We start from the raw sequence: 27,688 nt of genomic DNA, 5'->3' as shown, positions 1-27,688 counted from the left end.
GCCAGGCAATATATATTTTAATAATAGAAACCAATGTTCCATGTTTTGCACAAATAAGCATTTATCAGCTTGGGACAGCTATAAGCCTGTTAAATATATATATTTATACATATTTGGCAATATCTGTGATGTATACCAATATATCTGGATTTCACATTTTAGCGCTGGGGAATAAAAAGTGATTTAAATCATTTTCCATTGGACTTGTCAGGAACTGGAAAAACATGAATGTCTACTGTTCTAAGAAGGCAACTTCAATAATGTCACTGCAATTCAAATTAATATTCAATAAATATTATATTTCACATTATATCATGTAAAGATACCAATAAAATGGGAATCTACCATAAGCACATCTCTTCATAAATACATTTATCATTTGACAGCAACTTTTTTTTTTTATACTCTAGACTCCCATGTGTTTCACGTATGACCTGAAATGAGGTTAATTGGTTATAGCAAATACAATCTTCCGTAGACACTGCAGAAAAGACTGAGATTCATTTATCTCATGCTGATGTCATCTGTTGTGTACAAATGTGTTTAAACTCATCTGCTTTGCAGAATAATGATTACATCAAAACAAACATACAAAATTATACAATAAATGTATAAAAGGAGAGCAGTTTACTATGTTTCAATATAAGGTGAATGTGCTTTAAAGGATAAGTGTACATTTGCAATAACATAAAAAAATAATACTGTTAAACAATAGTATTAATTAAAATATATTAATAGTAATAAAAACATACTAATAATAAATACTATTCTGCTCTTATACCTGGGTTATTCTATGCCTTTAGTGCCAAAAATTATGATTATGTCAAAACAAACATAATAGTTATATAATAAATGTATAAAAGGAGAGAAGTCTGTTTTGCACCTAAATAATGTTTAAATAAAAGGTGAACGTGCTTTAAATGATAAGTGTACCTTTGCAATACAATCCAAAAATAATACTATCAATAAATAATATTAATAGTATGACATAATAGTCATATAATAAATGTATAAAAGGAGAGAAGTCTGTTTTGCACCTAAATAATGTTTAAATAAAAGGTGAACGTGCTTTAAATGATAAGTGTACCTTTGCAATAAAATCCAAAAATAATACTATCAATAAATAATATTAATAGTAAATAAAAATACTACTAATAAATACTCATCTGCTTCTAATACCTGGCGTATTCTATGCCTTTAGTGCCAGGGGCCAAAAAATGTTTTCTATAAAGCAAAGAACTTTTGTGGAGTAAAAAAAAAAGGAAACAGAAGGGAAGCAAGGCAGAAATCCGGCATCTCCGATATTTATCGAGCACATCCCATGTGACCTCGGCTAGCTTGTTATGAACAAGCTTTTACAGGCACGAATATCCAAAGGGATGCCAACCTGTCTTGTTTAATATAACTTTGCACAAGATTGCGCTCATGTTGGGAAAATAGGAAATTAAACAGAAGGTGTTTTATACTGGTTGTAGCCATGATACTAATATTTAAAGAAGAGGAAAAAGGTTTCACTTGCAAACCTGCTTTGTTTGTTGGCATACATCACAAGTATGATGTGTTTCAAAATTGCTTCTATCCTTAAAATGTTCAGTGCCAGATAGATATGTTATCTTTATTCACTACATTAAATAAAGCAATACTTGTGATCTATAAATCAAAGAAAGGAATCAGTAAAGAACATTTAACAGGAAGAAAACATACCCGACAGAAACCTAAAAAAACCTTTGATATTTTTCTTCACAAGCAATGTGCACAATTCTTGTAGAATGATAGAAAAGAATGAATAACCACTTATGAATCACCGAATAACATTTTATCCAAATACTGTGTGTGTGGTGCAGTCCCAGCCATACATTAGAGGAGTTAGTAGAAATAGAGCCGGGGTATAATCCAAGTGGGTACACCAATATTCTTCTATTCTAAACCAATTGTGAAAAGTAACTTCTGAAACGTCCTCGTACACTGAAGCTTTCTCCATGTAGCATGATGGTGTATAAAAACATTTCCATAGCTTTCTCCACTTGTGCTTGCTAATAAAAATATTAACATAGGAGACCTGCAAAGGAAAAATCATTCAGATGTAAATAATGACTGGCAAAGAGTAATGTGTCTCAAACAAACAAAAGATTAAAAGTATAACATTGCAGTAAACTCAGCAACCACATTATTGTTCATTACTGTTTACTATGAGAAGTCGCGATGCAGAGTTAAATGTACAAAAAAGTAAACAATTTGCAAATAAAACAACGTGTCGTTTAAATATGAGATATTTCTAAGTGTGTGTAAACCCTAACAACTAACTTCCCTTATTTGCTCCCTTTTGGCCTGTCAATATACTATTGTAGATGTTTTATTATATCTGATACAGTACGGTAAATGGGTGTTGTCACTCTAGGACAGGGAGTTACTGTCAATATCACATAGTGAAAAGAAAAGAAATCAAAAGCCTGAACACAGAAAACAAATACATCCATCATATTTAAGGATGAGTAAGCTGCAATACATCACATTTTTGTTCTTGGGTTTAAATAAGCTTTAAATTGTTATTCAAATAAAACTTGTCAAAAGTCATTAATTTAAAGTATTTTGAGGTGATGGTGGACACTTTCCATAATATGTAACTCATAAGCTTTGAGAAAAATGTTCTTTATCTTCATTTTAAAGCTGGAGTCCAGGCAGATATAAAAGGCACACACTAATGCAGCTCTGTAATTATTACTACAGCATTAGGTCCTCATTCACACAGCTTAGATTCGTCCCGTACAGATCCGTGCGTGTGTGGATGTCCGTACTTGGATGCAGACAGGATGGATCCTGTCTGCGTCCGAGCACAGACACCCGCACAGTTGTGCAGCTCGGGTGAGCGTACAGCGGCATACGGCCGCCCATCAGGAAGCGTACAATCACAGGAACGGCCCAATAGGTGCTGCACGGATCTGTACGGACCGACTCTAAGCTGTGTGAATGAGGCCTAAATGTATTAATTATTCAAGCAGTGTAAGTACCTAAATTTGACATGGTATCAACCCTCTTTACCTGTTTGGCTGGAGTTCAGCTTTAGCCCACTGAATATAAACATGTCAATGACAAGCAAGTATAATAGAAATACAGGGCATCCAGTGGTTTTAAGAGAAAGTTTAGTTCCCACTAAGTTTTGCTAAAGGGATGTATGCTGTACATGCTATTGGTAAAGAGGACAAGTTTGACTCCCCCTGGGGGACATAAGGTTTGACCCTTAAAAAAAAGCAAACTTATAACAAATGTAAAACTCCAGATACCAGGGGGCCCAAATGAAAGTGTCCATGCCAAAACCTAGATCAGGAAAATAATGGTGGCCTTTGCTTCGACCCCGTAAGCTTTTAGACCTCTATCCCACTTGCCACACACATGGGCGTGAGCAAAATCATGCAATTTTGCGCACAGTCAGGAAATGCACAAAAAGCAAATGTTGCAATTGTGATTAAATTATTTGTTATTGGCACCCCATATGTGGTAAACAAGTTGTGCATCAAGGCCCAATAAATGTGTGAAAACACATGGAGCTTGCAGCTCCAACTGCATCATCAACTTTTTTGTTGTAGGACAGCCTATTGAAAACGAATGGGCTATGCTATTCTGATGTGTGACAAACATGGCATAATGGGTTAAATTGTGCTACTTGTTCACTAGTGAATGGGGCCTCACCAAAAACTCTGTCTCGCTTTTAATACTGCACTTGTTATGTCATTAGATTTTCTGATAATTTTTATAATGGTCAGACAGCCAGTCTCCGGTGTATTGAAATATCTTCCCCATACTAACCTGCACCTTTATGATCTGCTTAAAGTGTATGTATAGTCAACATTTTTGGATAGAGTAAAGACACTTCTGGGAGTGTCGAATCCCTCTCTGTACTGGCCCAAGCTGTTGATCTTCCCTCCCGCTTTCTATGTCACTGCACTGTGCATGTGGCTTCCATGTTCAGTAATCCAAGTAGTTGATACTGTCTCTCAAATTAATGTCTCTCTGCCTCTCTGATGCTGTCTCTCACACTTAATATGCACGTTCAGTGCTGTCACAGGAAACTACATGGCATTGAACAAGGAGCCACAAACCAAGATATCACCAGCACACCATGCTCAGATGAGAGGACAAGACACTTTATTGTCACCAACAGAAAGCCACTAGGGACCTCTTCCTTGGGCAGCATTGACTGACTGGTCACTGCTGCCCAAGGAAGAGGCCCCTAAAGGCCTTGAATGTTGCTTTCTGTTGGTGACAATAAAGTGTCCTGTCTTCTCATGTGAACACAGTGTGCAGGTGATTTCATGGATTGTGGCTCCCTGTTCAGTCTTATTTGTCTCCTGTGACAGCACTGAGCATGCATAGTAAGTGAGAGACAGTAGCATTGGTAAGGCCCGGTGTTTATACATATACAGCTCCTGAAAATGGGCAGTAATGTTCTGCTTAACCCTTGCTTGCAGGTTCTGTCACGTGTTCAAAGACAGTCACATGACTGAACTTAAAGGGTGAGCAGAACATTACTGCTCATTTATTTGGAGCCACTATATGCACATACGACATACAGTGACCCTCACTGCTGATAGAGAGAGAAAGTGTGCCAACAGCAGTTAAGCACCAGCATTAAGACATGATGTGTTTATACATGAGCTATGACAACTCCAGATAATTGGGCAGTAATGTTCTGTCATGTGACACATGGTTGAACTTGAAAGTAAGCGAAAATCCACAATTTTGAGTTGTGAACAGAATAGGATCAGAGTAGAAATCTTCCAATTGGGGCCCCTATATCTGGTGACAACAATTAGAACTGCCAATATAACATCATATTCCACAACACCCCAAAATTTGTGGTAAAAGCTATGCATCAAAATTCCATTAGACAGAACTACTGATCTGGGATGTTTAGTGATATCATGCACATTTGCAATAACCAATAAATGCAATATTCGGGAATGTAAGAAGAGGTATTGCAAACCATTGCAAAATGATTTTCTCTTATATAAATTCTCGGTATTTTGGGATTTGGCACATCTCCCTGTTCTTCGATTCACTGTAAGTGAAAATGTGCTTCCTGATAGGTCAAATACATTAAATCTTTAATTGTCTTAATATTCCTAGATTAAAGGATTGTCACATAACAGTTCAACTCTTGTTTTGCTACCAAAATTAAGAGTGTAGAAACCCATGAAAATCATCGGATTTGGATGCAGCATGTGCTTTATGGTAAGGAGATGGGGGACATAAACACGGAACGTTTAGCAAAATGGCCATGACTTGGTTTTTGGAATTGGTAGAAATTCAGTTTTGTTTTATACGTTTAGTGCAGTTCTATTTCCATTTTACAGATTAACTTTTTTAGAAAAGGCTAGGTTCCAAAAAATATATAGTCAAAGGGCCCGCTGTGTTAAAAAACTGCAGCTTTCAAATATTATGCTTATTTTAAAAAGCATGACAGAGGTTTGGATACATGTGCTCCAAGATGGAGACTCTCATAGTTTAGAGTTAGGACCGCACTATAAGAGGTGCCTTGGCGCGGCAGTGCGGCTTACACATCCTTTGCAGAAGACGTGTATCCAAACCTCTGTCATTGTCCTTAGTGGTGAGACAAGTTGTTTTACATGCTAGTTTGTGAGTGTGCCATGATGCCTTTCTACTGTTCTACTGTTCAAAGCCCATTTTGTGTGCACCTTACTGTATAACTGGTAACAAATTGTTGAGTGTGTTTGTCGTTTGTTTTGCTTTACCGATTTGGTGCAGCGACGCATGGGGTTTCTCAGCTGCCAATGGGATGTGCGGGATCCCTTGTGTGTTCCTGTACCTTTTAAGGAGGTGGGGCGTCCTCCTGACAGGCCTGCACCCAATTTGATATCTTCTGCCCTATGTGCTCCAAGATGGAGACTCTCATAGTTTTGAGTTAGGACCGCACTATAAGAGGTGCCTTGGCGCGGCAGTGCGGCTTACACATCCTTTGCAGAAGACGTGTATCCAAACCTCTGTCATTGTACTTAGTGGTGAGACAAGTTGTTTTACATGCTAGTTTGTGAGTGTGCCATGATGCCTTTCTACTGTTCTACTGTTCAAAGCCCATTTCGTGTGCACCTTACTGTATAACTGGTAACAAATTGTTGAGTGCGTTTGTCGTTTGTTTTGCTTTACTGATATATAAAGGCTTCACACAGTGTACAGCGGGGCTAATGCTGTTCATGCAATATTAAAAATGCTAGATGGCGCAGATGAGCGTATGAAATGCCTATGCTACTCTAACTCAGTCTTTCTCAACCAGGGAGCTGTGGCACCCTGGCGTTTCTTCTGTCATCCTTGAGGGGTGCCTTGAATTTTTTTCACAGCATTATGCCTTTCCATGGTGCAGACAGGCTTCTGATGTGCAAAGGGCTCCTAATGTAAAGGGGGACTCTGATGTGAAAGGGGGGGGGGGGCTCTAATGTGAAGAGGAGGGCTTGTAATGTGAAGGGGGGACGACTTTTGATGTAAAAGGTGAGATTCTGATGTAAAAGGGGGGTGGACTCTGATGTAAAGGGGGGTCCTGATTTGAAGGGAGAACCCAATTTGTATGTGTTTTTGCATGGGGTACCCTTAAAATGCATACCAGATACAAATCTGGGATTAGGGTCTGTTACGGATTTTGGATATGGGACATGTTTTCTACATTTTACACTGGGGTGCCTCAAGATTTTAAATACTTTTAAAGGGTGCCATGAATGAAAAAAAGGTGGAGAAACGCTGCTCTAACTCCTTCAAAGTCTTTATACGTCAGCCCTTAAGAGGCAGGCTGCATTTTCTTACTACTCAGGTGATGGATCTGAGGATTGGAAACACAGAGATGAGTGTAATATGCAAACCACACTCGCCTTCTCACAAACTACAGATCCATACTTGCTGGAATTGCATGGATGTGTCCTTCAGCAAAACCAGAATTTCTGAAAGGCATATCAGAAGTAGCTCTAAATATAAAGCAATGCAATCAGAATTGATAATTTACAAATTTGAGTATATCACATTGGGAATTGGTTGCTGTGAGATACAAATTATCACTACTGCACTGACTTACTAAAGAAGCCTGCATGTTTATGTTCAGCCTGAACCATATTTCTGCAAAAAGAGGCACATATCTTTTTCATGAGAAATATAAAGGATGCTAGTAGGCAACTTTCACTATGCTAACAGACACACTGATACATGTACAGATGCACTTTTATTGTGTGCAGAATTATTTTGCAGTTTCTGGTAAACAATATTAGATATCCCAACTCTCCCGGCCGTTCCGGGAGTCTCCCGCTATAAGATAGAGATGCCCGCGAGAGAAACATTTTATCCCGGAAAGGTTTACTCTGCTCTATCTAGCAGAGTTAACCTTTCCAATATCCCCTGCTATCAGCTGTTACCTGCTATCTGGGTTTTTAATTTGTATTCTGACAGCGGCTGGCAGCCACTGTCAGAATAAAATAAAAACCAGAAAAGAAAACAATATATAGCAGGGAATGAATAGCTAGGCTGCTATTGGCTATTTCAAATGGCAATAGCCCAGATGGCTATTGCACCCGCCCACTGCTGCTGTCAATAAGCAGAGGTGGACCTGAATTTCTCCTCAGCAGGCTAGGGGAGGGTACATGACAACCTGGGCTCAGAAACATTTCATTACTTACAGATAGGAAAAGAAAATTGTTAACCGTTGCAGTGGGGCTACCCGGTACTGCAAGGGTTAAGTGCTTGTTTCCATCTAAGTGCGAAAATAGGTTATACTCAACTGAACTGCTGGCTCCTAGTTTGGTCTCTGAAGCCTCTCACCTCCTCTGCTCTAGTAATGGTATGTCCTTATGTCCAATATAGAGTATGTATTGGACATAAGAAAATATCTGAAAACATGTGTTATCTGGCTATCATGCCAACCCTCTAATTTTAGCACTTACTAGGTCAGTCATCAGAAAAAAAGTATGCAAGTAAATGTTGGAAATCCTGACCTGTATATGTTTTCTGGTTCCATGTTCCCTTTAAGCAAAGGCCTTAGTTTGAGTTGAGAAGCTGTCAGTGGCAACTGATGCGAGATTACATTATCTGTATCATAGATCTTCTAAATGCCAATAAACGGGCCCTTACTATTGGTAGTATACACATATATAACAAAAATGGAACTGTAGATAGAGCGGTTTTGGTTGATTCTGAGCTGAGCTAAGGCAACAATGCCATGCCCTTAAGTATAGAGTAAAGTATATTAAAAGAAAAGCAATCAAATTTGAACCCTTTCAATGTCATAGATGTAAGTACTTTGTTTGCAGCAGCATCAATATGTAAACAGACTCCTGGTTATAGCTATAGTCACAATGAGCAGTCGGTTTTCTTGAAGCTTTTACATGTATAGTAATGTGCGGTCTGCCTCTCACCCCCTCCATGTGTCCTGGGCTTCCCTGTCTCTCATGGGTACTCAGAACCTTCATGGCAGGGGCCAGGATGAAGAGCAGTGGGAGATCAGTGAACATCCATTTGCTTGATCTCCCCTGTGAAGAACAAACCTGAAATCACTAAGCTCTGATCACTTCTAGGTTCAGCCCTGACAATTTCCAACCTCCCTAACCTGTGGAAGAAGCTGATCAAGGCCTGCACTCAGTCACATTCAAAAGACTGCACAAGTGACATTAGGGGTCTAATAGGCCCTTGTTACCCCATAAAGGGAACCTGTGACATGCTTATAAGCCCCCTTGTGATAACAATAATTTTAAGTAAAATATAAAAAGAAAAAAAAAAGAAAAGTTTAAAAAGATTTTAAAAACCCTTTAAAAAATCCCCAAGTCCCTATGTAAACATACATAGGACCGCAAACACACGTGTCGGGTGTGCACGCATATGAAAATGACGGTTCTGGCATAGTTTCTATTTACTAAGTGCAACGCTTATCTTTTTATTTGACCAGAAAATAGACTATTATATTTTGTGCACTATTATTAATCTAATAGTGCACTGGTATTGTGCACTGATATTAAACTTTGTTGTGATCTTTGAGAATTAATTATTTTACATTACAAGCAGCTAGAGAGGTGTGCAGGGGTTTGTTTTAAAGCTCCTTTACTGCTTGTTAAGAATATGTTAAGAGTTGAATGTTCATAGTCTGGGCATAGGTGTACTTTAAACATTAACAAATGAATACTAGTCTTCCTTTAGGTTAGAAGATAACAGTAACTGCAAAATAACATAAAACATACATGATTCCTAATATTACAAAATACAGTTTGTCCACAAGAAGCCATGCAAATATAAAGGCAGAAGCACGTATAAACAATTCACAATTTGTCCATCTAAGTGCCATGCTCGTATATTAATCAGCCTTACACTGTACATACCTCTTAATGCCTTAGGCATTGCCATCATCTGTAGAGAAGGGAAAATATGCTGTTAGGGTTTAACTTATCTGGGCAAAGATATTAAAGAGATGGGAAGTCATACATAATATCATATGAGCTCAAACTGACAAACAGCCAGCTGCAAATGCCCAGATAACGTTTCTTGTTGAGAGGTTTTCTACAATACTGTATGACACCACATAAGAACCACATCTAAAAGTACTGCCCATCATGACCAAGGGCACTGTTTACACCACTAAAATGCAGTGCTGTTAAAACACTGTTCACTGTAGGGCTGCAACTAACGATTATTTTCATAATCGATTAGTTGCCCGATAATTTTTTCGATTAATCGGATTATAAAAAAATGTAAATACCATTTTTTTAATTAAAAAAATATACACAAATGGAGTGTCAGAAAAAAAAAAGTTTACTTCAGAATAAAACTGTATGCACAATTTTTTGCAATCGCACCGCACTGGAAGGCAGGGCATTGTGGTACCGAGTGTTCCAATACAGGCGATCGCACTGCAGGTGGGAGAAGTGTTTGCACGCAATCACGGGAGTGAGGGGCCTTTACTTTTTTTTGGTATTTTTACATTTATTTTATTTACCTTTTATTTTTTAAACTTTTTTTGTTAACTTTATTGCTATCACATGGTGAGGTTCAAAAGACTCCAATGTGATAGCACATTGGAGGGGACAGGTGCTCTTTAAGGTGACATTAGGGGTCTATTAGTGGCATTAGGGGTCACCTTTCCACTTCTAAGGAGCTATTGAAGCACACATGGCTTGCATAACCTCGGGCAATAATGTAAACACAGTAGGTAATGGGTGTGTGCAATAGCCAGTTTGCTATTGGCTATTGCAATTTGAAATATCCAACAGCAGGCTGGCTATTGCACCCTCCCACTGCTTGCTGTCAATCAGCAGAGGAGGGACCTAAAAGAGAAAATTCTCCTACAGGTCCTCCTCTGCTCTCCCGTCCTCTCTCGGCCCCATCACCTAACAGCCGGTCTGTGTCTTCTCCGATGCCTGCTGCCTCTGTTGACACAGGCGGGGGACAGCAGTGGGATCAGAGGTGACAGACTGCAGTGAGGAGGTGACCGGCAGAGTCGGTGGCAGCGGCGGCGGCTGGGGGGGACAGGGGAGAAGTGGGAGAACGATAGCTGAATCAACTAATCGATAATGAGAATCGTTGGCAACGATTCTCATTATTGATTATTATCAATTTTATCGATTAGTTGTTGTAGCCCTAGTTCACTGTGGTTTCAGGTCCTAGGCAACAAGGAGCAATAAAAGGAATACTGCTAAGTATGTATTTCTACTGCTTGAAGTTCACAAAGTTACAGTATATTTGCAGAATAGGTCTTGAGGGTTTTATTTAAAAATACAGCTAATTTTATAATTGTGTATGGTTTCCTATATGTTCTTCCAACATGTGTGCACATAGGGTACACTGGAACATGTCTGCCTTTTGGTGGGGTTGTTTGACCACAGAGCTCTAAGGCTATGTCAAGTCCCCTAACAGTTACTTGCACTTTCTTTTAGTTTTTGGATAGAGTTATTTATTTATTTTTATTCTGTTTGTGTGTCATTGGGAAGATTTCCCTTCATTCCATGTCCAGCAGACACAGCAGGAGGAGAGAGGAAATCTCCGTAAAGCAAGGGGCATGTCCCTCTTGAACAGGTATAACCAGAACAGGTTTCATTAGAAGATTTCCCTTTACCTCCTGTTCCCGTGACAACTGTAACATTTTGGATTTTCCATCACTTCCTGTCTTGGTGATAATGGTCACAGACAGCACTAAAACCTTAACTGATGTTCGAAACCTTCACCATAATCTAAAGTTTATTTAGCTGTACATACACTTTAAGCAACATAGTCCAAATTTCCTGGATGCCTTGATTTATTATCTGCTGCTGCACAGTGGATGGAACTTCAAATTTAACAGCAAACTTGAAAATATAACACTATAATCTAGACAAAACCAATGAACTTCATTAAATAAATGATAAAAGTTACTTTAGGGAAGAATCTTAAAAAACGTAACTTAATTGAATAAGTTCTGAAAGTTACTTTAGGAGAAAAGCCTTCAGAAATCGTGTGCTACGAAGTTAATTTTACAGAATATTAAATATTTTCAGCACCTTGTATGACATTTGGGGTAATTCTTCTCCATAAAGTGAGCAAAGTCATGGGTAAGCATTGAGGCTGTTGTCATACTAGGTGTGTTAATTTAAAAGCTCAATAAATGTCTCACATCTTTTTATCTCTTTATGGTCCTTTACCTGCCGAGAGTTATGATTTGTGACAGATTTTTGCTAGGAAAGGCCTAGATGCTGCTTCAAGCCCCCATACTGCATTGCCCTTTGCCGGCAGTGGTGAGTAATGGACACACCTCTCAGCACAAGCTTTCTTACACAGACCTGAATTGCAGAAAAAGGTAGCTGTGTCTCTGATCAGTTCTAATATATTACTAAGAGCAGTACTCTGGTGCCTTTTGAACTGCACAGTCATATAAACTTATTGCACAGCCTTTGTAACTGGAAAGAGGAGGTAAGACTATAAAGTTGGAGGTTATTAGTACACAGCTTATCAGACTGCATTTCTGTTTCTGTGGCTTAAATTGGGCTTTAAAATGTGTATATTTTTGCTTTCCTTCATCCCCCCACAAATGCACCGACATGATAAAAGTCACAAAACACTTTTTTGGAAACTTGACGGCTAATGGAAACAATCATGCATGTAAAATTTTGCAAATTATAAAGAAATCTAACTTATAAATAAATCTATGTTTGCTCAATGTATATTTCCATCTATGTTTACCATTACATAACGTTGCTGTTTCCTAGGTGGTTATTATTCCTAGTAAATTGAAAGTAATTTAATAGCCTAGTCATTGCAAAGACTATGCTTCTTGCGATGTTACTGGCAATCCCAGCATGCACTGCATAGCCGTCATTCTTGGAATGGTCGCATTCAGCTCAGTGTCATATCACACAAGTCATGCTATGGTAATTCTTATACATAAGAGGAAAGAACAGGTATGGACTGGGAATCCTTATGCCAGAACGGGGTAAAAGATATATCAGTCTTTAAATTTCAGATGGCTCATGAGCTTTAAAATCTTCGAAATTCTAGGCATTCATTCTAATTTGTCTACAACATTTTACAGCCTAGTCATTTCATAACCATTGCTGGTCTAATGGGCACAGCAACATTTTGTTACATAAACGAATGTGGGTTGATTTACCTTTGAAGACATGGATGCTATTTCCATACACGACAGCGCTGGGAGAGTTTTACAGCTTACATTTCTCATGAAAGCAAGGCCATAAGTACAACCACAGCAGACCATGAAATCTTAAAGTCACTACCAATTCTTATAAGCCCCCTCTAAACCTCAATTTCATCTACAGATAATTTGCACAAGGAGCAGTTTGCCTTAGCTGTTTATATTTATACTCATAGTATAAAAGATAGATTATTTTATGACTGGTCCACTTTAGGAACATATTTATAAGGATATACACCACATGTTTACTTTGTAACCTTTGCCCTATTTATAAAATGCATTCACCACAGAATTTGTGTGTGAATAAACACTGGCAGGCCACTTTTAATTTGTATCCTGCCAGAGTGAGATAGGCAATCAATACACTGCGTAATTAGTATGCAATGACTGCTCATGGAGACCCAACATTCATAGTGCTAAACAAATGTTTTATAAACAAAAAGAAAACATAGCCCCCACTTCCCGCACATTACCAGCCTAGAATGGGAAGGATGCAGGCTGCCCTCCACATGGTAAGGGGGATCGTTGCCTCATTAATACCAGATTACAAACCCTTCAGCATTTGGATGGTGCTGTGAGAGGACCAATGCACTGGCATCATAGGGAGGCAGAAGCAGGCATTGACTTCTAAAAGTAGATTATGTGTTAATGTGAAGGTATCCTTCAAATTCCCCCTCTGGTCAGTGCCTGCAGCCAGCCCAAAGCTCCTAATAGACCACTAACCAGTTTATCAGGGAGGAGGTGGCCACCTACTACCTTCCCATGGTATGCTGGTTAGTTACACATAAGACCATTCTTAGTTGTAACCTCTCCTGGGCCTGAGACTTTCTAATAGTCCATTGTGTTAAAATATATTGTTAGAAATCAAAATTCCAAATATGTTGTCATTGGAGTGGTAAATTGTAGTTAACCATGTTTATTTGAGAACATTTTGGAATGCGAAATCATGCCGAAATAAGACGTTCCAACTCATACTACCCTTTAGTGAATTGGGCACTGTAATCCTGGAGGATTCAAGAGCTTTCCAAGCTCAAATATAGCATTTTATCGGCAATGTTTCCAAAGATATCCATAACATAACCACCATTTATGCCCCATAAATCTGTGCAGTGCATTAATGCATGTGAGTTATCGCATGTTAACATGCATTCGTTAAGGTACCCCATTCATTTAAAAGAGGTGCCTAACACACCAAATGCAGAAAAAGATGGTACATATACTATTTTTAGCAGTGCACCACAATGCAGGAAATATATTTACACAGAAAACAAATTCTGGTAGATAGTTTTTATGGTGGCTGTGTTCCAAATAAATGTTCCTACTTACAAAAAGGATTAGTACAAAATGATTAGCAGCCTAAGAAATTTCTATTTCATAGTTGATACAGCTTCCAGAAAATGACAAAATTGCACAGATTTATACATAGGTGCAGCACAGTGACATGAAATACAGTACTATTTGCAGCATTTTCTTTAGATGACATGAGGGAGCTGTAATAAAATGAATTATTAAGCTTGGAAATATCCTATTTATCACACTAGCCCCACACTATTTCATAAAGGTATCATGGAATAAAATCACAGAGCAGGGTATAGAAATTAAAATGTTCTTGATATAGGAGGATGGTAGAAACACTATTTCATAGTAACACATGAAGAAGTCTCCTTTGTCACTGTGCACATCAGTGCCCTTTTCTTATTTTATATCCTGAATCCCTACTTGCACACAGGACTGTGTGTTAGTACATGGGTGACAAAATGCCCTTTTTTCTATAAAAATTCTATTCTATATTTCTGTTTGGCCTCAATACTTTCAGGTACTAATCAGGAACAAACAAGCAGCTAATTATGCTTAGGTTCTAATAAGCAAAAATGTTTCAACTTTACAGGAGAAGGGCAAATTATTCCCAGAATGTGTTAAATGAAAAAAATAAAATACAACATGACTATACACCTGGCACAGCACACCCAAAAGGAATGCAGTATTTTTCTGAGTATTTCTGATTAAAGTGGCACTAAACTCAGGAGTTAAATCTTAAAATGGATTCAAATACCTTAACCATTAACAAAAATGTATTTTATTTGTGTATCGCTCGGCGTAGATCCTCAAATCACCTCTGAATTTGTGCTGACACTGTCCTTCCTTCTGAAGGGTGACTACTTTTGTTCTCCATGGTCCCTGTGTGTGTTGTAAAGTAGCCACCGCTCCAAGCTCGATCTTGTGATGGACTACAATCTTAATACAAATTAGTTAACTAAACATGAGATTGTACAATAGTCCATCACAGGAGCGAGCTTGGAGTGGTGGCTACTTTACAACACACACAGGGACCATGGGGAACAAAAGTAGCCACCCTACAGAAGGAAGGACAGTGTCAGCACCAATTCAGAGATGATTTGAGATGATCATCCGACTGTTACACAAATAGGATACATTTTTGTTAATGGTTAAGGTACTTGAATGCATTTTTAAGATATCTCACTGTTGGATGAACTGACCCTTTAAGTACAGTATGCCTTGAGGGCTTTTTTACATGAAACAAAAAGTCAAAGGTTTTATTATGGCATACTTATAAAAAAGATCCGAGGAATAATAGAGAAGTGTTAATACAGTAAGAATAGAGTGGAGGATTGTTAATAAGGTGCCAGATGAGCAGGCTGTGGCTTAGTGACGGGTTTACAGATCAGAGCTTGAAATAGACGTTAGGGGGGAAGACAGCTTAAGTGCAGCAGTGCATTTAATATACATGTCAATAATATATACATGTCAATAATGTGTACTTAATCACAGCACCAGGATCAAAATGTATTTGAATACAGGGTTTGCTCAGTGATACAGAAGCAAATGCAGACGATTCCAGCTAAGGCTATTTTTTCAATTTTATTCACTTCAAAAGGCCAGCACATATAGCAGTATATGATAGCTGGGAAAATGTAGCGCTAAAGCATATATTCAGGGCTTGAAAATTGTGCCGCACATGTTACTTATCACCGCGAACGTAGCAGTGAGAGTAATAATTCTCGGGCCATTAATCACTGATCACCCTAAACTGATGAGCAGTAAAAGCTTTTAAAGCGTCGCCTATGGCCAATTTTCGGTGTGGTAGTTTTTTGCGATATTGCGGGCGCGGGCAATTGTAAAGCTTGACATGTTTGGTGTCTATTTACCCCGACATGACCCCGTCTTTTATATTTTACCAAAAATGTGGGTAAGGATAAATGTTTTTTAACATAACACAGGGAAAGCAGTTTTTTTTTTCTCCAAAATTTACGGTACTTTTTTCTTTATATAGTAAAAAATGTAAAAAAAACACCCAGTGGTGATTATATACCTCCAAAAGAAAGCTCTATGTGTCCCCAAAAAAATGTTAACATAAATTGCAAGGCTATAGTCCGGTCATGCTGACTGGTGAAATATTTGACTGACTGGTGAGACATCCTAAAATGTTTCAAGCCCTGCATATGTTATACAAAACTTCTCAAGAGCCATTATATATCATGCTTTACAATTTGTTAAGTGCATATAAAAGCAAAACTTTGTTTATAGTATTGTGTAAAATGTTCTGGTGCCAAGAGTGTAGGGCAGGAGTTCCCCTCACTTTAGTAAGATTTCCTGTTGTGTTTCACAAACAGTAGGTAAAGAGAGACCTCCCTTGTGAACGAAGACAGAAAAAAAAACCCTGATAGGAGTCTTAAGTCCTTTTCGGTTTACATCAGCTTAATACATTCCAGGTGCATCAAAACAAAAGGTGTGCAAAGTCTTGCAGTTATTTTCCTTTAGAAAGCAGTAACAGATTAGAACAGCCTGCCCCTAGAAATCATGCTTTATGTGGAAGCAATGGTCTCTCTGCAGGTGTCCAACATGCCCCCTGCTAAGTCAGACCCGTAGCTCTCCAATCAAAAAGGCTTATGCTTGCTGCTGATTGGACAGTTTTACATCTGACTCAGCAGGGGGAGTGTTTGACCCTCTGCAGAGAGACCACTGCTTCCACACAGGGCAAGGGCCGTTCTCTGCAGTATGCTAGCAAGGAACAGGTTTTTCTACTGGCAACACTTAATGGCTTTACTAATGGTGGCATTCTAAAGAAAATAAACACCTTTTGTTTTGATGCACCTAGAATGTATTTAACTGATTTAAATCAAAAGTTCATTTAGACTATAAACCTTTCCTACTGTATCCAAAACTAAAAACAAACATTTTGGCTTTACATACAATTTAAGATAAAGAAAGATTCAGTTCCAACCTCTCAAACTTAGTATAGTAAGGTTCACTTGTCATGCCTGTTCTAATATTTATTAGGTGGGGGATCACAGCACAAAAGTCAATCCACTGCCGCATCAGCTTTAAGAATGCTGCTCAGCCTCTCTCCTCCATTGGCAGTCTGTAAATGAACCCCGAGTTGAACTATAAAAAGGATCTCTTCCTGCTACACTACTGTGTAGCTTGAAAATTTCAGGCACTATGCTCACATCACAAGCTTTGTCTACACAACCCTGTGTCAGAATCCTACATGGTTTATCACTGTCCAGTTGGATTTAATGCATCCATTAGGATGGGCTCTTCAGGGTTATCATGTATGAAAAATGAATAACTTGAGCAGGGCCGGATTTCCCACAAGGCAAACCAACGCCTGGACCCAGGGCAGCAGGGAGTTGAGGGGCAGCAGGGAGTGGACTTCCTATCTCCCGACGCCCGGGACATGGAGTTCCGGGTGCCGAGCAGGTAGTTTTCTACATTTAGCCCTGCTTTGGGCAAACAGAGCTAAATGTACAGGAAGCTGCCACTTGTTTTGTACAAGTGATCTTGGTGATGCCGCCGAGATTACTTGTATGCAGCTTGCAGGTCTGCCATTCTCCATTGGGGGGTGTTTGGCGGGTAGGGGGGCGCATTGAGGAACCTGGCCTTGGGGCAGCAGAGAGAGTAAATTGGGCCCTGAACTTGGGGGTGCACATGCTTCGTTGGACAGAATCATTGTAAAGATAAAGAAACACTCTATTTTGTCAGCATCTGTTTTTCTGTTAAACTCTGGAACATACACTGCCTGTCCAAAAAAAAAGTCTCCACCTGGATTTAGCTAAGCAAATAGGTAGAAACCTTCCATTGGATATTAGGTCTAGGTTCAGCAACATTATGTCCACAAAAAATGAGGTCACCTGCCTAGCTGAATATACTGAATGACCAGGTTTTTCCATTAATTGATTTGTTCTTCTCTGATCAGACAAGCATATTCCAAGATGACACACATCCACATTGGATACCCTCGCAGGGGTTGTTCAGTACAGCATCTATGCACTGCTTGCAACACAACCCAAGTATAGCCTCCTGACTTCCACTCTTAACATTAATAATTCGGACCCACCGGTCCACTCTGTAGTGCTGTCCTGCACTTGTACTGGCGACCCATCAGGCTCACTGCTCTCCTAGCCTCACCAGTTCTCCCAGCCTTCCTGGCTGTCTTCGTGTGCCTCAAGCACACACACCACCTGACTCCACTTCGACTTCTGGGGGAGTCCGCCTGACTCCTGAACACCGTCTGTTCCTACTTCCCAGCAGGAGCTCAACTGACTCTTCTCTGACTTCTGGGGGAGTCCTCTTGACTCCTGAACACGGTCTGTTCCTATTTCCCAGCAGGAGCTAATTCCCCTAGCCAACATACTTTCCGTAAGGGCTGTGCAATCATCGGGTGCTGGTCACTGCTAAAGCCTGGACCCAGGACTGGAGCTTTCTCCAGACAAACCCTTGCTTCCTGACACCTTGAGTACGGAGCCAAAGAACTTTAATCGATCAAAATAATTTTGATCGATCAAAAAAATTAACGATTAATCGAGGGATCACAGATTACACAAATACTATGATGGAAAGAACATGTTACCGTTTTTAAATAATTTTATAGTAATTAAATGGTGTATTGTCAGTTTAGTGGTCTTATCAAAGGGATATTATAGAGTATTTTCCATATGTACACTGAGCATTCATTTAGTATTATAAATGATTGTGTGCTTACATGAAAATAGGGGTTATCTGTATGTTAGGCAGGGAGACAGGATCTCTTCTATACAACTGCTGAGATATATTAAATACAGTATAAGCCATGTAGAAAATGTTTGTTTTCAATGGGGTTCAGGTACTAATGGAATAGTAATGTTTATTTACCAAAGCCGGGGGGGGCACAGCCAGGGGTGCTCCCACAGTCCAGTATAGACTATTTGAGTAGGGATGTTCAGACACCAAGTACCATATCAGTACAAGTACATGTACAGATACTTTTCCAGCTCCAAGAGTAGACTAGAGAAAAATTAAAAAGTTAGGAGGCAGCTGTCATTTTTAAAGAGCATACGTGGCTCCTGGGATTTGTGCATCCCTGTTTTAATGTATGATTATTTCTTTATAAATATATATATAAGGGATGCACTGATACAATTTTTTCAAGTACAAATACTTGTGCAAGTACTCACAGATATAAGAACTGATACATTTTTTGTTTATTGTCATGTGACAGTTTTTCTAAAATAATACAGACTAATGATTTCAGGACAGTGGTGGAGTGCCAGAGCTAGGTCCCAGTGTTTTGGACTTGGTTCCAAATTTACATCGGATCAAAAGTTCCGTACTTATATCTGCCGCCTGGCCTGATTCAATAGAGTATACTCTCACAGAGAGAAAATGAAATCACACCAACTCCAATCAGTGTAAAATCACTTCTGTTTTTATTGTTCTCCTTTTCGTGGTTTTATTTAACATATGACCGTGTATATTTAAGCGTAGCATTGCAGAAAAGTATTTTAGTTTATATATTCTAGCTTATCATTGAGAGGAGGCGCCAACTTGGTTCCTATTTCTACTGCGTACTTTGGAAATCGGGGGGGCTTAGCACCAATTTCTGAGTAAGGTTTTGAGGAAGGCAAACAAGCAAAAAGCAAATTAACATATATATTACAATTGATCTATTGAGATAGGCATTTTGTCATAATCATGCTTAACCACATCCATTACACCAGCTGCAACCACCGCAACCCTGGTAGTTCTCGTGAAAATGCCAAGCAGGGATGCACAGATACTTTTCGAATACCAGTGCAGATACTTGGCATTTTCATGAGAACTACCAGGGTTGCAGTGGTTGCAGCTGGGACCTGGCTCTGGCACTCCACCACTGTCCTGAAATCATTAGTCTGTATTGTTTTAGAAAAACTGTCACATGACAATAAACAAAAATGTATCAGTACTCGTACTTGTAAGTACTCGGCAAGTACCAGTACTCGTACTCGCAAAACTGGTATCTGTGCATCCCTTTATTTATAGTTATAAAAACAAAATCGTACATTAAAACAGAGATGTACAAATTCCAGGAGCTCCGTGTGCTCCTTACAAATGACAGCTGCCTCCTAATTTTTTAATTTTTCTCTAGTGTAGTCTTGGAGCTCAAAAGTATCGGTACATGTACTCGTACTTGTACCAAGTACTGTACTTGGTATCTGTGCAACCCTAATGCCAAGTATTGCCATTGGTATCTGAACATCCCTAATTTGCAGTAATGATGTCACCCCTAATTTTATAAGGTAGGATCAGGGTGTGAAACGGCATTTGGTGTACACAAAGTGGATTTATGTCTTTTGTGGCTATTAAGGAATATATCTCTCCCGGAGTTCAGCTTTAAACTAAATTCAGCCAAACTGTAAAGTTAACTTTACTATTTGTTGTAGTTAAATATTATGCTTACTTACGTTTTAATCATGGTAGATACAATATTTGAGATGCTGAAAACATTTAATGAAAACTTTAACAAAAAAAATCTTACCTTTACTTTCCAGTTTTAGTTGTTCGGCCATCAATGTGTCTAATCTGTTACCAAGTACAAAGGCCAGGAAAGATAGGATGAGAGCGTCCAAAATTCCAATGATGGCCAAAATGTATGCCCAGCGCACTGAACACGCACCAAGTGAGTATTTGTCTGTCTTTTCCCCACACATTCTCCTAACCTCATCTGCGTCCCAGCCATCTGGAAAAATCATACAACCGAGTACAAGACAGGCAGCTGGGAAAGAAAAAAAAGAATACTATTAACATATAATATACAATAAAACAAGACTGAATAAGCTATACTTTCCTAAAATTACTACCTTTGGAAATGCACTGTTGGTTGTTTTCTTTTAAACTTAAAATACAATGGATGATTGATGGATTTCAAAGCTGACAACTTTTTTTATGATAAATGCAAAATTTCTTTTAAATTACTGTTATCCCCCAAAAGATGTCCATCATTACGGAGAAGCTAGTAAACCCAAAGGCTTTTTTTTTATTTTAACTGTGCTGCTCATGCAGCATTCGTAACTATAATTTATTGTTATATTTGTTATATCATCTTACATACTGTGCCCCACAAAGTGAACTCATTAAGTGGCCCTTTGGAGCCCAGTATGAGTTCATTCAAAAGTTAAGGTGTATCTAAAGCCTACCATACCTATTTTTTTAAGTTGGATAGAGTAGACCAGCCTTTCCCAACCTTTTTATTAGCCACAACACCATTTAAAAGTATGCAAAATCTTGAGGCAGGGGACACCATGCAAAAACACATTGAAGTGCCCACTTCAGATGAAAATGTCCCCCACTTCACATCAAAGTCACCCTTTGCATCAGTAGGCCCCCCCCCCCTCACATTAGGAGCCCCTTTTTCATATCAGAGTCCCCCCTTTACATTAGGAGCCCCTTCACCTCAGTCTTCATCCCCTCCCCTTTACATCACATTCCCACCAGCACTCCTGATGAAGCCAAAAGGCACCACAGGGTACCAGGTCACCCTGGATGAGAAAGGCTGGAGTAGAGAATGTTAAAAACCCTTAATTTTGTGTTCCCTGTCCTGTTTATTTTCTGTCCCAGAAAAACAACAGGTAGTGAGCGTAAATCACTCCAAAGTGAAGGGAAATCTTCTGAAAGACAGTTGTCACCAAAACAGGTGTCCCCATTAGGCTCCTCGCCTTTACCTTCACTGGGGCAGTAAGTAACAGGAAATCCAAAATGTTATGCCTTACTGAAGAGGTGAGGGAAACTCTTCCAATGGGTAACAATAAATTAAGAAGAAATTTTACCTCACATTGGAGAGATTTCTACTCACTTCCTTATGTGTCTTTGACACAAAAAGCAAGAAACTGAGAAGGGTCTCTGGCCATTCCCGAATCTTTCTAAACAACAACAAAAAATTCTAGCTAGAAAAAATACTTTAATTTGATATGCACCTTTATTACATTTATTGTTTTATAATACTTATATCTGTATTTCTGCAAAATATTGTTTGTAGTTGCAAAATCTTTTGAACTGCTTACCCCAACATAATATGGCCCTTGCTCTCAAATTATCATTCATGGCTTGCATTTGACTGCATTCTTAACCAACAGCTTAAAGTTAAAAAGGTAATTGGATTCATTCTGCAAGCCACTGAAAGATTGAGATTTACCGCCTCATGGAATATGTGTATTATCAGCATTTTACAGCAAACTTGATTGGAATGATGATCAGCAGAAATGAAGAGCAAGCAAAAATACAAGTAGGCTACTGCAAGAAAATACATGAAATCCTAAATATTAATATTTTTCCTTTATATATGCATATCTGAACATCTGTAGCCCATTAGACTTCAACCTAAAAGTCTAAATAAATACATTAATATATGATGGAGTTTGCAGTTTTCCAGGAATATCATTTACTAGACAGCCAGACAATTAGTATTTATTCACAAGCTGCATAAAACGCACAGTACAGAGAAAACTATGTTGTAGTAGAGATGTAAAAACATGTACAAGTGTACAAATTTGTCTGACAGCTTAAAGTGTAATGCACTTCAATAACCAAAAAAAAAGGTTCCTTTGTTTGGTAGAAGGAAACCCATACTGAAACAAAAAGAAGATGGAGGAAAAAACTGTATGGACACGGATGTCACAGCAATCTAAAATGCATCAAACCTGCACAGAACCTTAAATACACAGAACCTCATACAGAGGTGTAAATGTAACCTTTGTTAAATGTAAGTGATATTAAGTCAAAAGGTTTGTAAGCTATTTCACATGCTGATTAAATCACTTGCAATAGATGCTGCATAAAATGGATGCTGATGTTTAAACGTTTTAGCTTCTTGCAGAAACAGCTGGTCATCTGAGCAGTGGCCCTGATATCCTGTTTTAGGGTAGCTCTTGCAAGGTCCTATTGAGCCACCAATAGGTGGGACATTAACCTGTGTGCATCTACACCAGCGTTTCTCAACCCTTTTTTAGTCATGACACCCTTTAAAAATATGCAAAATCTCAAGCCACCCCATTCTGAAATGTTATAGATTTTAAGGCGGTCTCTACACAAACACACACACAAAAAACTGTGTTTCCTCTTCACATCGAAGTGCCCCCTTCAAATCATCTTCCCACACATCAGACTCTTTGGGGGTGATTTACTAACCTAAACACACGCACGCACTAGGTGCGTGTGATTTTTACACAGCAAAACGTATTTATCAACCAAAAAGTCTCTAAAAGCATATTTCCACTAATGCCATATATGGAAAAATCATGCACATGATGCATATATAATGCTGCTTCACAGTTTAGACAAAAATGGTTAGCTCATGCATTTACATTCCTGCATTCATCAACGCAAGCAACACAATGTAGAGCTAATTTACACAACATCACCTTGTAATTCATGCAGGGCTTTGCACAACACACCTGCTGGGTGTGTACACACTACAAAGGTGTATAGATTCCACCAATAGATCATGCTGGGAGGGAACACACTACAGAGGTGTATACTTGTTCGTGGCGTGTTTATAAGGTTAGTAAATCAACCCCTTTGCATCAGTAGCCACTTTCACATCAGAAGCCCCTTTTCATATCAGAGACCCTCCCGCCCCCGCCTTTCACATCATAGCTCCCTTTTACATCAGAAGCCCCCTTCACATCACAGTCCTGCTACCACAAAATTTTGAGGCACCCCTGAGGAACCCAGGAGGCACACCAGTGGCACTCTGATTGAGAAAGGCTGGTCTACACAAATGCAGAGACACAGCAAGGCAAGCCACTCTCCCATCCTCTTCTCCTTCCTCCAGTAGACGGCAGGATGTTCAGTGCAGTCGAGATGAGCATAGAGCAGAGAGCCATGTCCATAAAGACATGACTTCATGAGTTTGGTGTGGAGGAACTGACCCCAATCCTATTGAAGATCTTTGAGATGAACTGGAACACTGATTGTGAGCCAGGTGTTCTTGTCCAATATCAGTACCTCGCAAATGCACTTTTCCACAGACACAATCCAATTTTTTTTTTTAAGAAAGTCTTCACAGAAGACTTGGGTTAACTCTTTAATAATGTCCATGGTTTTGGAATAGGATGTACAACAAGCTCTCTTAAGTATGGTGGTAAAGTGTACACAAACTTTTGGACATATAGGGCTCCATTTATAATCAGTTATCAGTTATAAGTTATAATCTAACTTGTTGATAAAGCGTTTCAGGTTTGAATTCCAATTTCTCGAAAAAAAAAGAAACAGGGTAACAAAGATAACAATATGGCTACTCTGCATAAGTTGCATTTACTTATTGGCCAAGTTGGAGAGTATCACCCAAGCAGGTCCTGGCAATGAGCTGATGTCTCAGCACATGTAATTTTTGTGGAATCATATGCCCTGTCTATGGCTAACCTAAATTCAGCTGTATTTAGCTTCACAGCATTTAATCAATATTTTTTTTCCCACTAAGCTATAAATCACTCCTGGCAGTACTACTGGCAGTGATAGTAACTGCTGCTGGCTCTGTTTCCCCTGGGGATCCCGACTCTGATCCTATTGAAAAAAGACTGCCTATTTACAGTTTTCCACAAACAGAATCATTAGAATATGTTTTTATAAATCCAAAGTTATTTTCACTCATAATGAGGAGATCAACTGGTTCTCTTTCCACTTTTTGCTTTATGGCACACAAACATTGAATCAAATGTTCATAGTACAAACTATATACCAAAAATATAGGGAGGTAAGCAACACTCTATCTGATCACACTCGTTTGGTGCCAATCTCAATAAACGTTTTCAGAACACAAACTGTTTTGCAATCAAAGAGAACAAAATGTAATTTGCAGTGCATGATTATTTAAACGAGATTTAAAAGTCAATAGGTCACAACAGGAGTCATTCCCTGTGTTTATGGTACACCATTATTTTACTCACAAGCACACATATGGCACTGTCAGATTCCATTTTATCTCATGCATTCGAAATATGTCTTTTACATTCTTTACAAGCCACAGGCTTTCACAAAGCTAGGAAAAACATCCAACTGTACAACAGTGGCATATTGTGCTCATTATGAGTTATTTATATCAACATGACTTCTATTAAATCCACAGCAAAATTGTCAGGCCACTCTTATAGCTCAGGAAAGTATCAAAGGAGTAAATGGTTGAACTAGAACAGAGGTTTGCAAGCTAAGAACATATTTGTGGATGTTTACCAGATCTTTCTTTGGAAGTTAAAGGGCACTAAACACATGTAATGGACATTGGGTTAACTTTAAGGGTTAAGTATAAGTCATTTCAAGTGTTACTTGTAAGAGCATTAAAGTGTTAAGAAGTTAAATAGTTAAATAGTTAGTCAGGTTGAAAAAAGGCACATGTCCATCGACTTCAAACTATATAAAAAAAAAAAAACCCAGAACGCTTTGCCAACAGTTACCCACTGTTGATCCAGAGGAAATCAAAAAATCCCTATAAAGCATAGTTTGCTCCAACAAGGTTAAAGTGGAAGTAAAGTGACAAAAATTGCCCATTGGCTGGCTTTCTAGGGCAGAAGAGACTGTGTAAGCCTCCTTTCAGACCTATATTTTAGGTGCAATTAGGGATTCTTGCGTCAGAAACTTGCAATTTCCTGCAGCAGGAATCCCTAATCTTCCATTTACAAGTGGCAGCTGTCACCCATTCACAACAGGGGTGTGGAAATTTTTGAAAAAACTACTTGTCCAAGGGCTAAAGCGGGGGTCAAATCTACTTGTCCTTCATGACAATCTACTTGTCCCAATACAACTAAAAAAAGTTTTAAAAGTTTAAAACTAGGGATGCACCAATACCAGTTTTTGGGTATCGAGTACCAATATTTTGCTTTCAGTACTCACCCGTTGGCATGAAGCAGGCTTCCCGGGCAATCAGGAAGCTAGGCAGCGGGTAATGGGATGCTACCCGGCTTCCTGACTGCCAGGGAAGCCGACTCCATGTTGTTTGGCCGGCTTGATTGTGAATGGCTGGGAGGCCTGCTCCATGCCAACGTAATGACCTGATTGGCCGGGAAGAAGGCTCGATGCTGATTGGCGGCCAATCGGCAAGGAGCTGGCTTCCCGGCCAATCACTTGACCACGCTGACCAATGAGTGCTTGCAATTTGCCAGTAAAATTAAAAATGCATAGGGCAGGAATGCGCTTGACAGTACGGGGTAAGGACTGTTTGCAGAAAGTTTATAGCTGGGGGGTAGAAGAGATCGGGCCAGATTTCATCGGGTAATTCCATTTTCCCGTATTACCTGGTAAAGTGAACTTGGGGGGGGGGGGGGGCGCACAGGATTGCCGATTCTCGCTTCATACAAGTGATCTGATTAGATCACTTGTATGAAAACGAGCGGCGGCTCCCACTGTACATTCAGCTCTGCTTGTCCGGAGCAGGGCTGAATGTATTAAAAAACTACTTGCTCGGCGCCCGAAACTGCCTGTCTCGGGCGTCGGGCGATAGGAATTCCACACCCCTGCACAATAATGATGGGGTGAAAGCTGCTGCATTCGAAAGCAGCAGAACGCCGGCATATATAGGTGTGAATGGAGCCTAAGTCTCTTCTCCAATAAAAGCTTCTTTTTACTATTCAGCATATTTTTTCTGTATGCTGAGCAGCGCACGTGCAGCTGAGTGCACAGACCTAGCATGATGAGATGAAGTAACTCCCATGTACCTAAGACTCGAAGAAGGAGGAGCTCAGTACTGCTGGGGATCGGTAATGTCTGGAGAGGATGGCGGGTAAGTCTGACATAATGTGGTAATATGCTGTAAATACTACACATTATGGATTAAAAAAAAAAAGCTTCAGGGGCCCTTTTATTTATCCAGCTTCGGGTCCACTTTAAGGTGTACGTAAATGTTAACTATTGACTTCTCATATTTGTTCTTTTTTTGTTGTGTTAAATATCTAATGGAAAGGGTTTTGTTATGTCTTTTCTATGTGCAAAAAAAAACAAAACACTCTTGAACTTGCCAGAAATCTTGTTAGTTGATAACTTCCTGTGCTCTCTGCCTCTACTAACTGTTATCCATTAGCATTGTTCCCAGCTCTCTCTGTAGACTACAGAGCACATAAACTCTATGTTACAAAAAAAAGGCATTAAGAGTTCTTCACACTTCTAGTCTTGTGGTACAATGCTGCTCCTTTATAGATTAAGTACAGTAAATGAGGGTTGTCACCCTAGGACAGGAATTTGTCACTGGCAGGAACACCAGGTGAAAATAAAAGACAATTAGCCTCAAAAAAAGAAAGTGAATGCAGCCAAAACATCTAAGGACTGGTAAGCTGCAATACATCAAATGTTTGTTCTTGGGTTTAGAAACACTTTAAGGGTTTGGTTTAGCCCATTTTTTATTATGAAAACAATATCCCACCCAGAACACCTATTAATAGCAAATGTCTAGAAAACCAGAAAGACAGGGGGTGAAGCCCCTTTAAGGGATACTATCCTATGAATCCTACAACTGATAGTATACAGTTGATATAAATGATATACATAAATATGCACATTTTAATAAGGCTGACATGTAAGCAAAGGTTTACACTGGTAAACTGGCTATACAGACTTGAACAAATTTGTTGGTACTCTTCCATACAAAATGAAGAACCCACAATTTTCCCAAAATAACTTGAAACTGACCATTGACATGTAATTGGCATCAATCATTTGCTTTTGAATTTTGATTCAACCGAATATTTTGAATAATATAACACATGAAACTGGTATTGGCAACAATTATGA

General features: G+C 39.1%; 1 protein-coding gene across 2 annotated transcripts in view; it reads right to left on the bottom strand.

Moving 5' to 3' along the window:
* Positions 1–1,624: 1,624 nt before the first annotated feature.
* Positions 1,625–27,688, bottom strand: part of LHFPL3 (lipoma HMGIC fusion partner-like 3) — a 41,473-nt gene continuing 15,409 nt past the window's right edge. The window contains exons 2-4 of one of the 2 annotated variants that reach the window (XM_018566435.1): positions 20,454–20,690; positions 9,360–9,387; positions 1,625–2,059 (exon numbers count right to left, since the gene is read on the bottom strand). In XM_018566435.1, coding sequence (XP_018421937.1) covers positions 9,371–9,387; positions 20,454–20,690 — 254 coding nt within the window. In that variant the 3' untranslated portion in view covers positions 1,625–2,059; positions 9,360–9,370. The remainder of the gene's footprint in view (positions 2,060–9,359; positions 9,388–20,453; positions 20,691–27,688) is intronic. The other variant, XM_018566436.1, reaches the window with a different exon arrangement.

This window comes from Nanorana parkeri, unplaced genomic scaffold (assembly GCF_000935625.1).
Source record: "Nanorana parkeri isolate BGI_ZX_2015 unplaced genomic scaffold, ASM93562v1 scaffold949, whole genome shotgun sequence".
Lineage (NCBI taxonomy): Eukaryota > Metazoa > Chordata > Amphibia > Anura > Dicroglossidae > Nanorana > Nanorana parkeri.
This window is presented reverse-complemented; position numbering and strand designations above follow the sequence as displayed.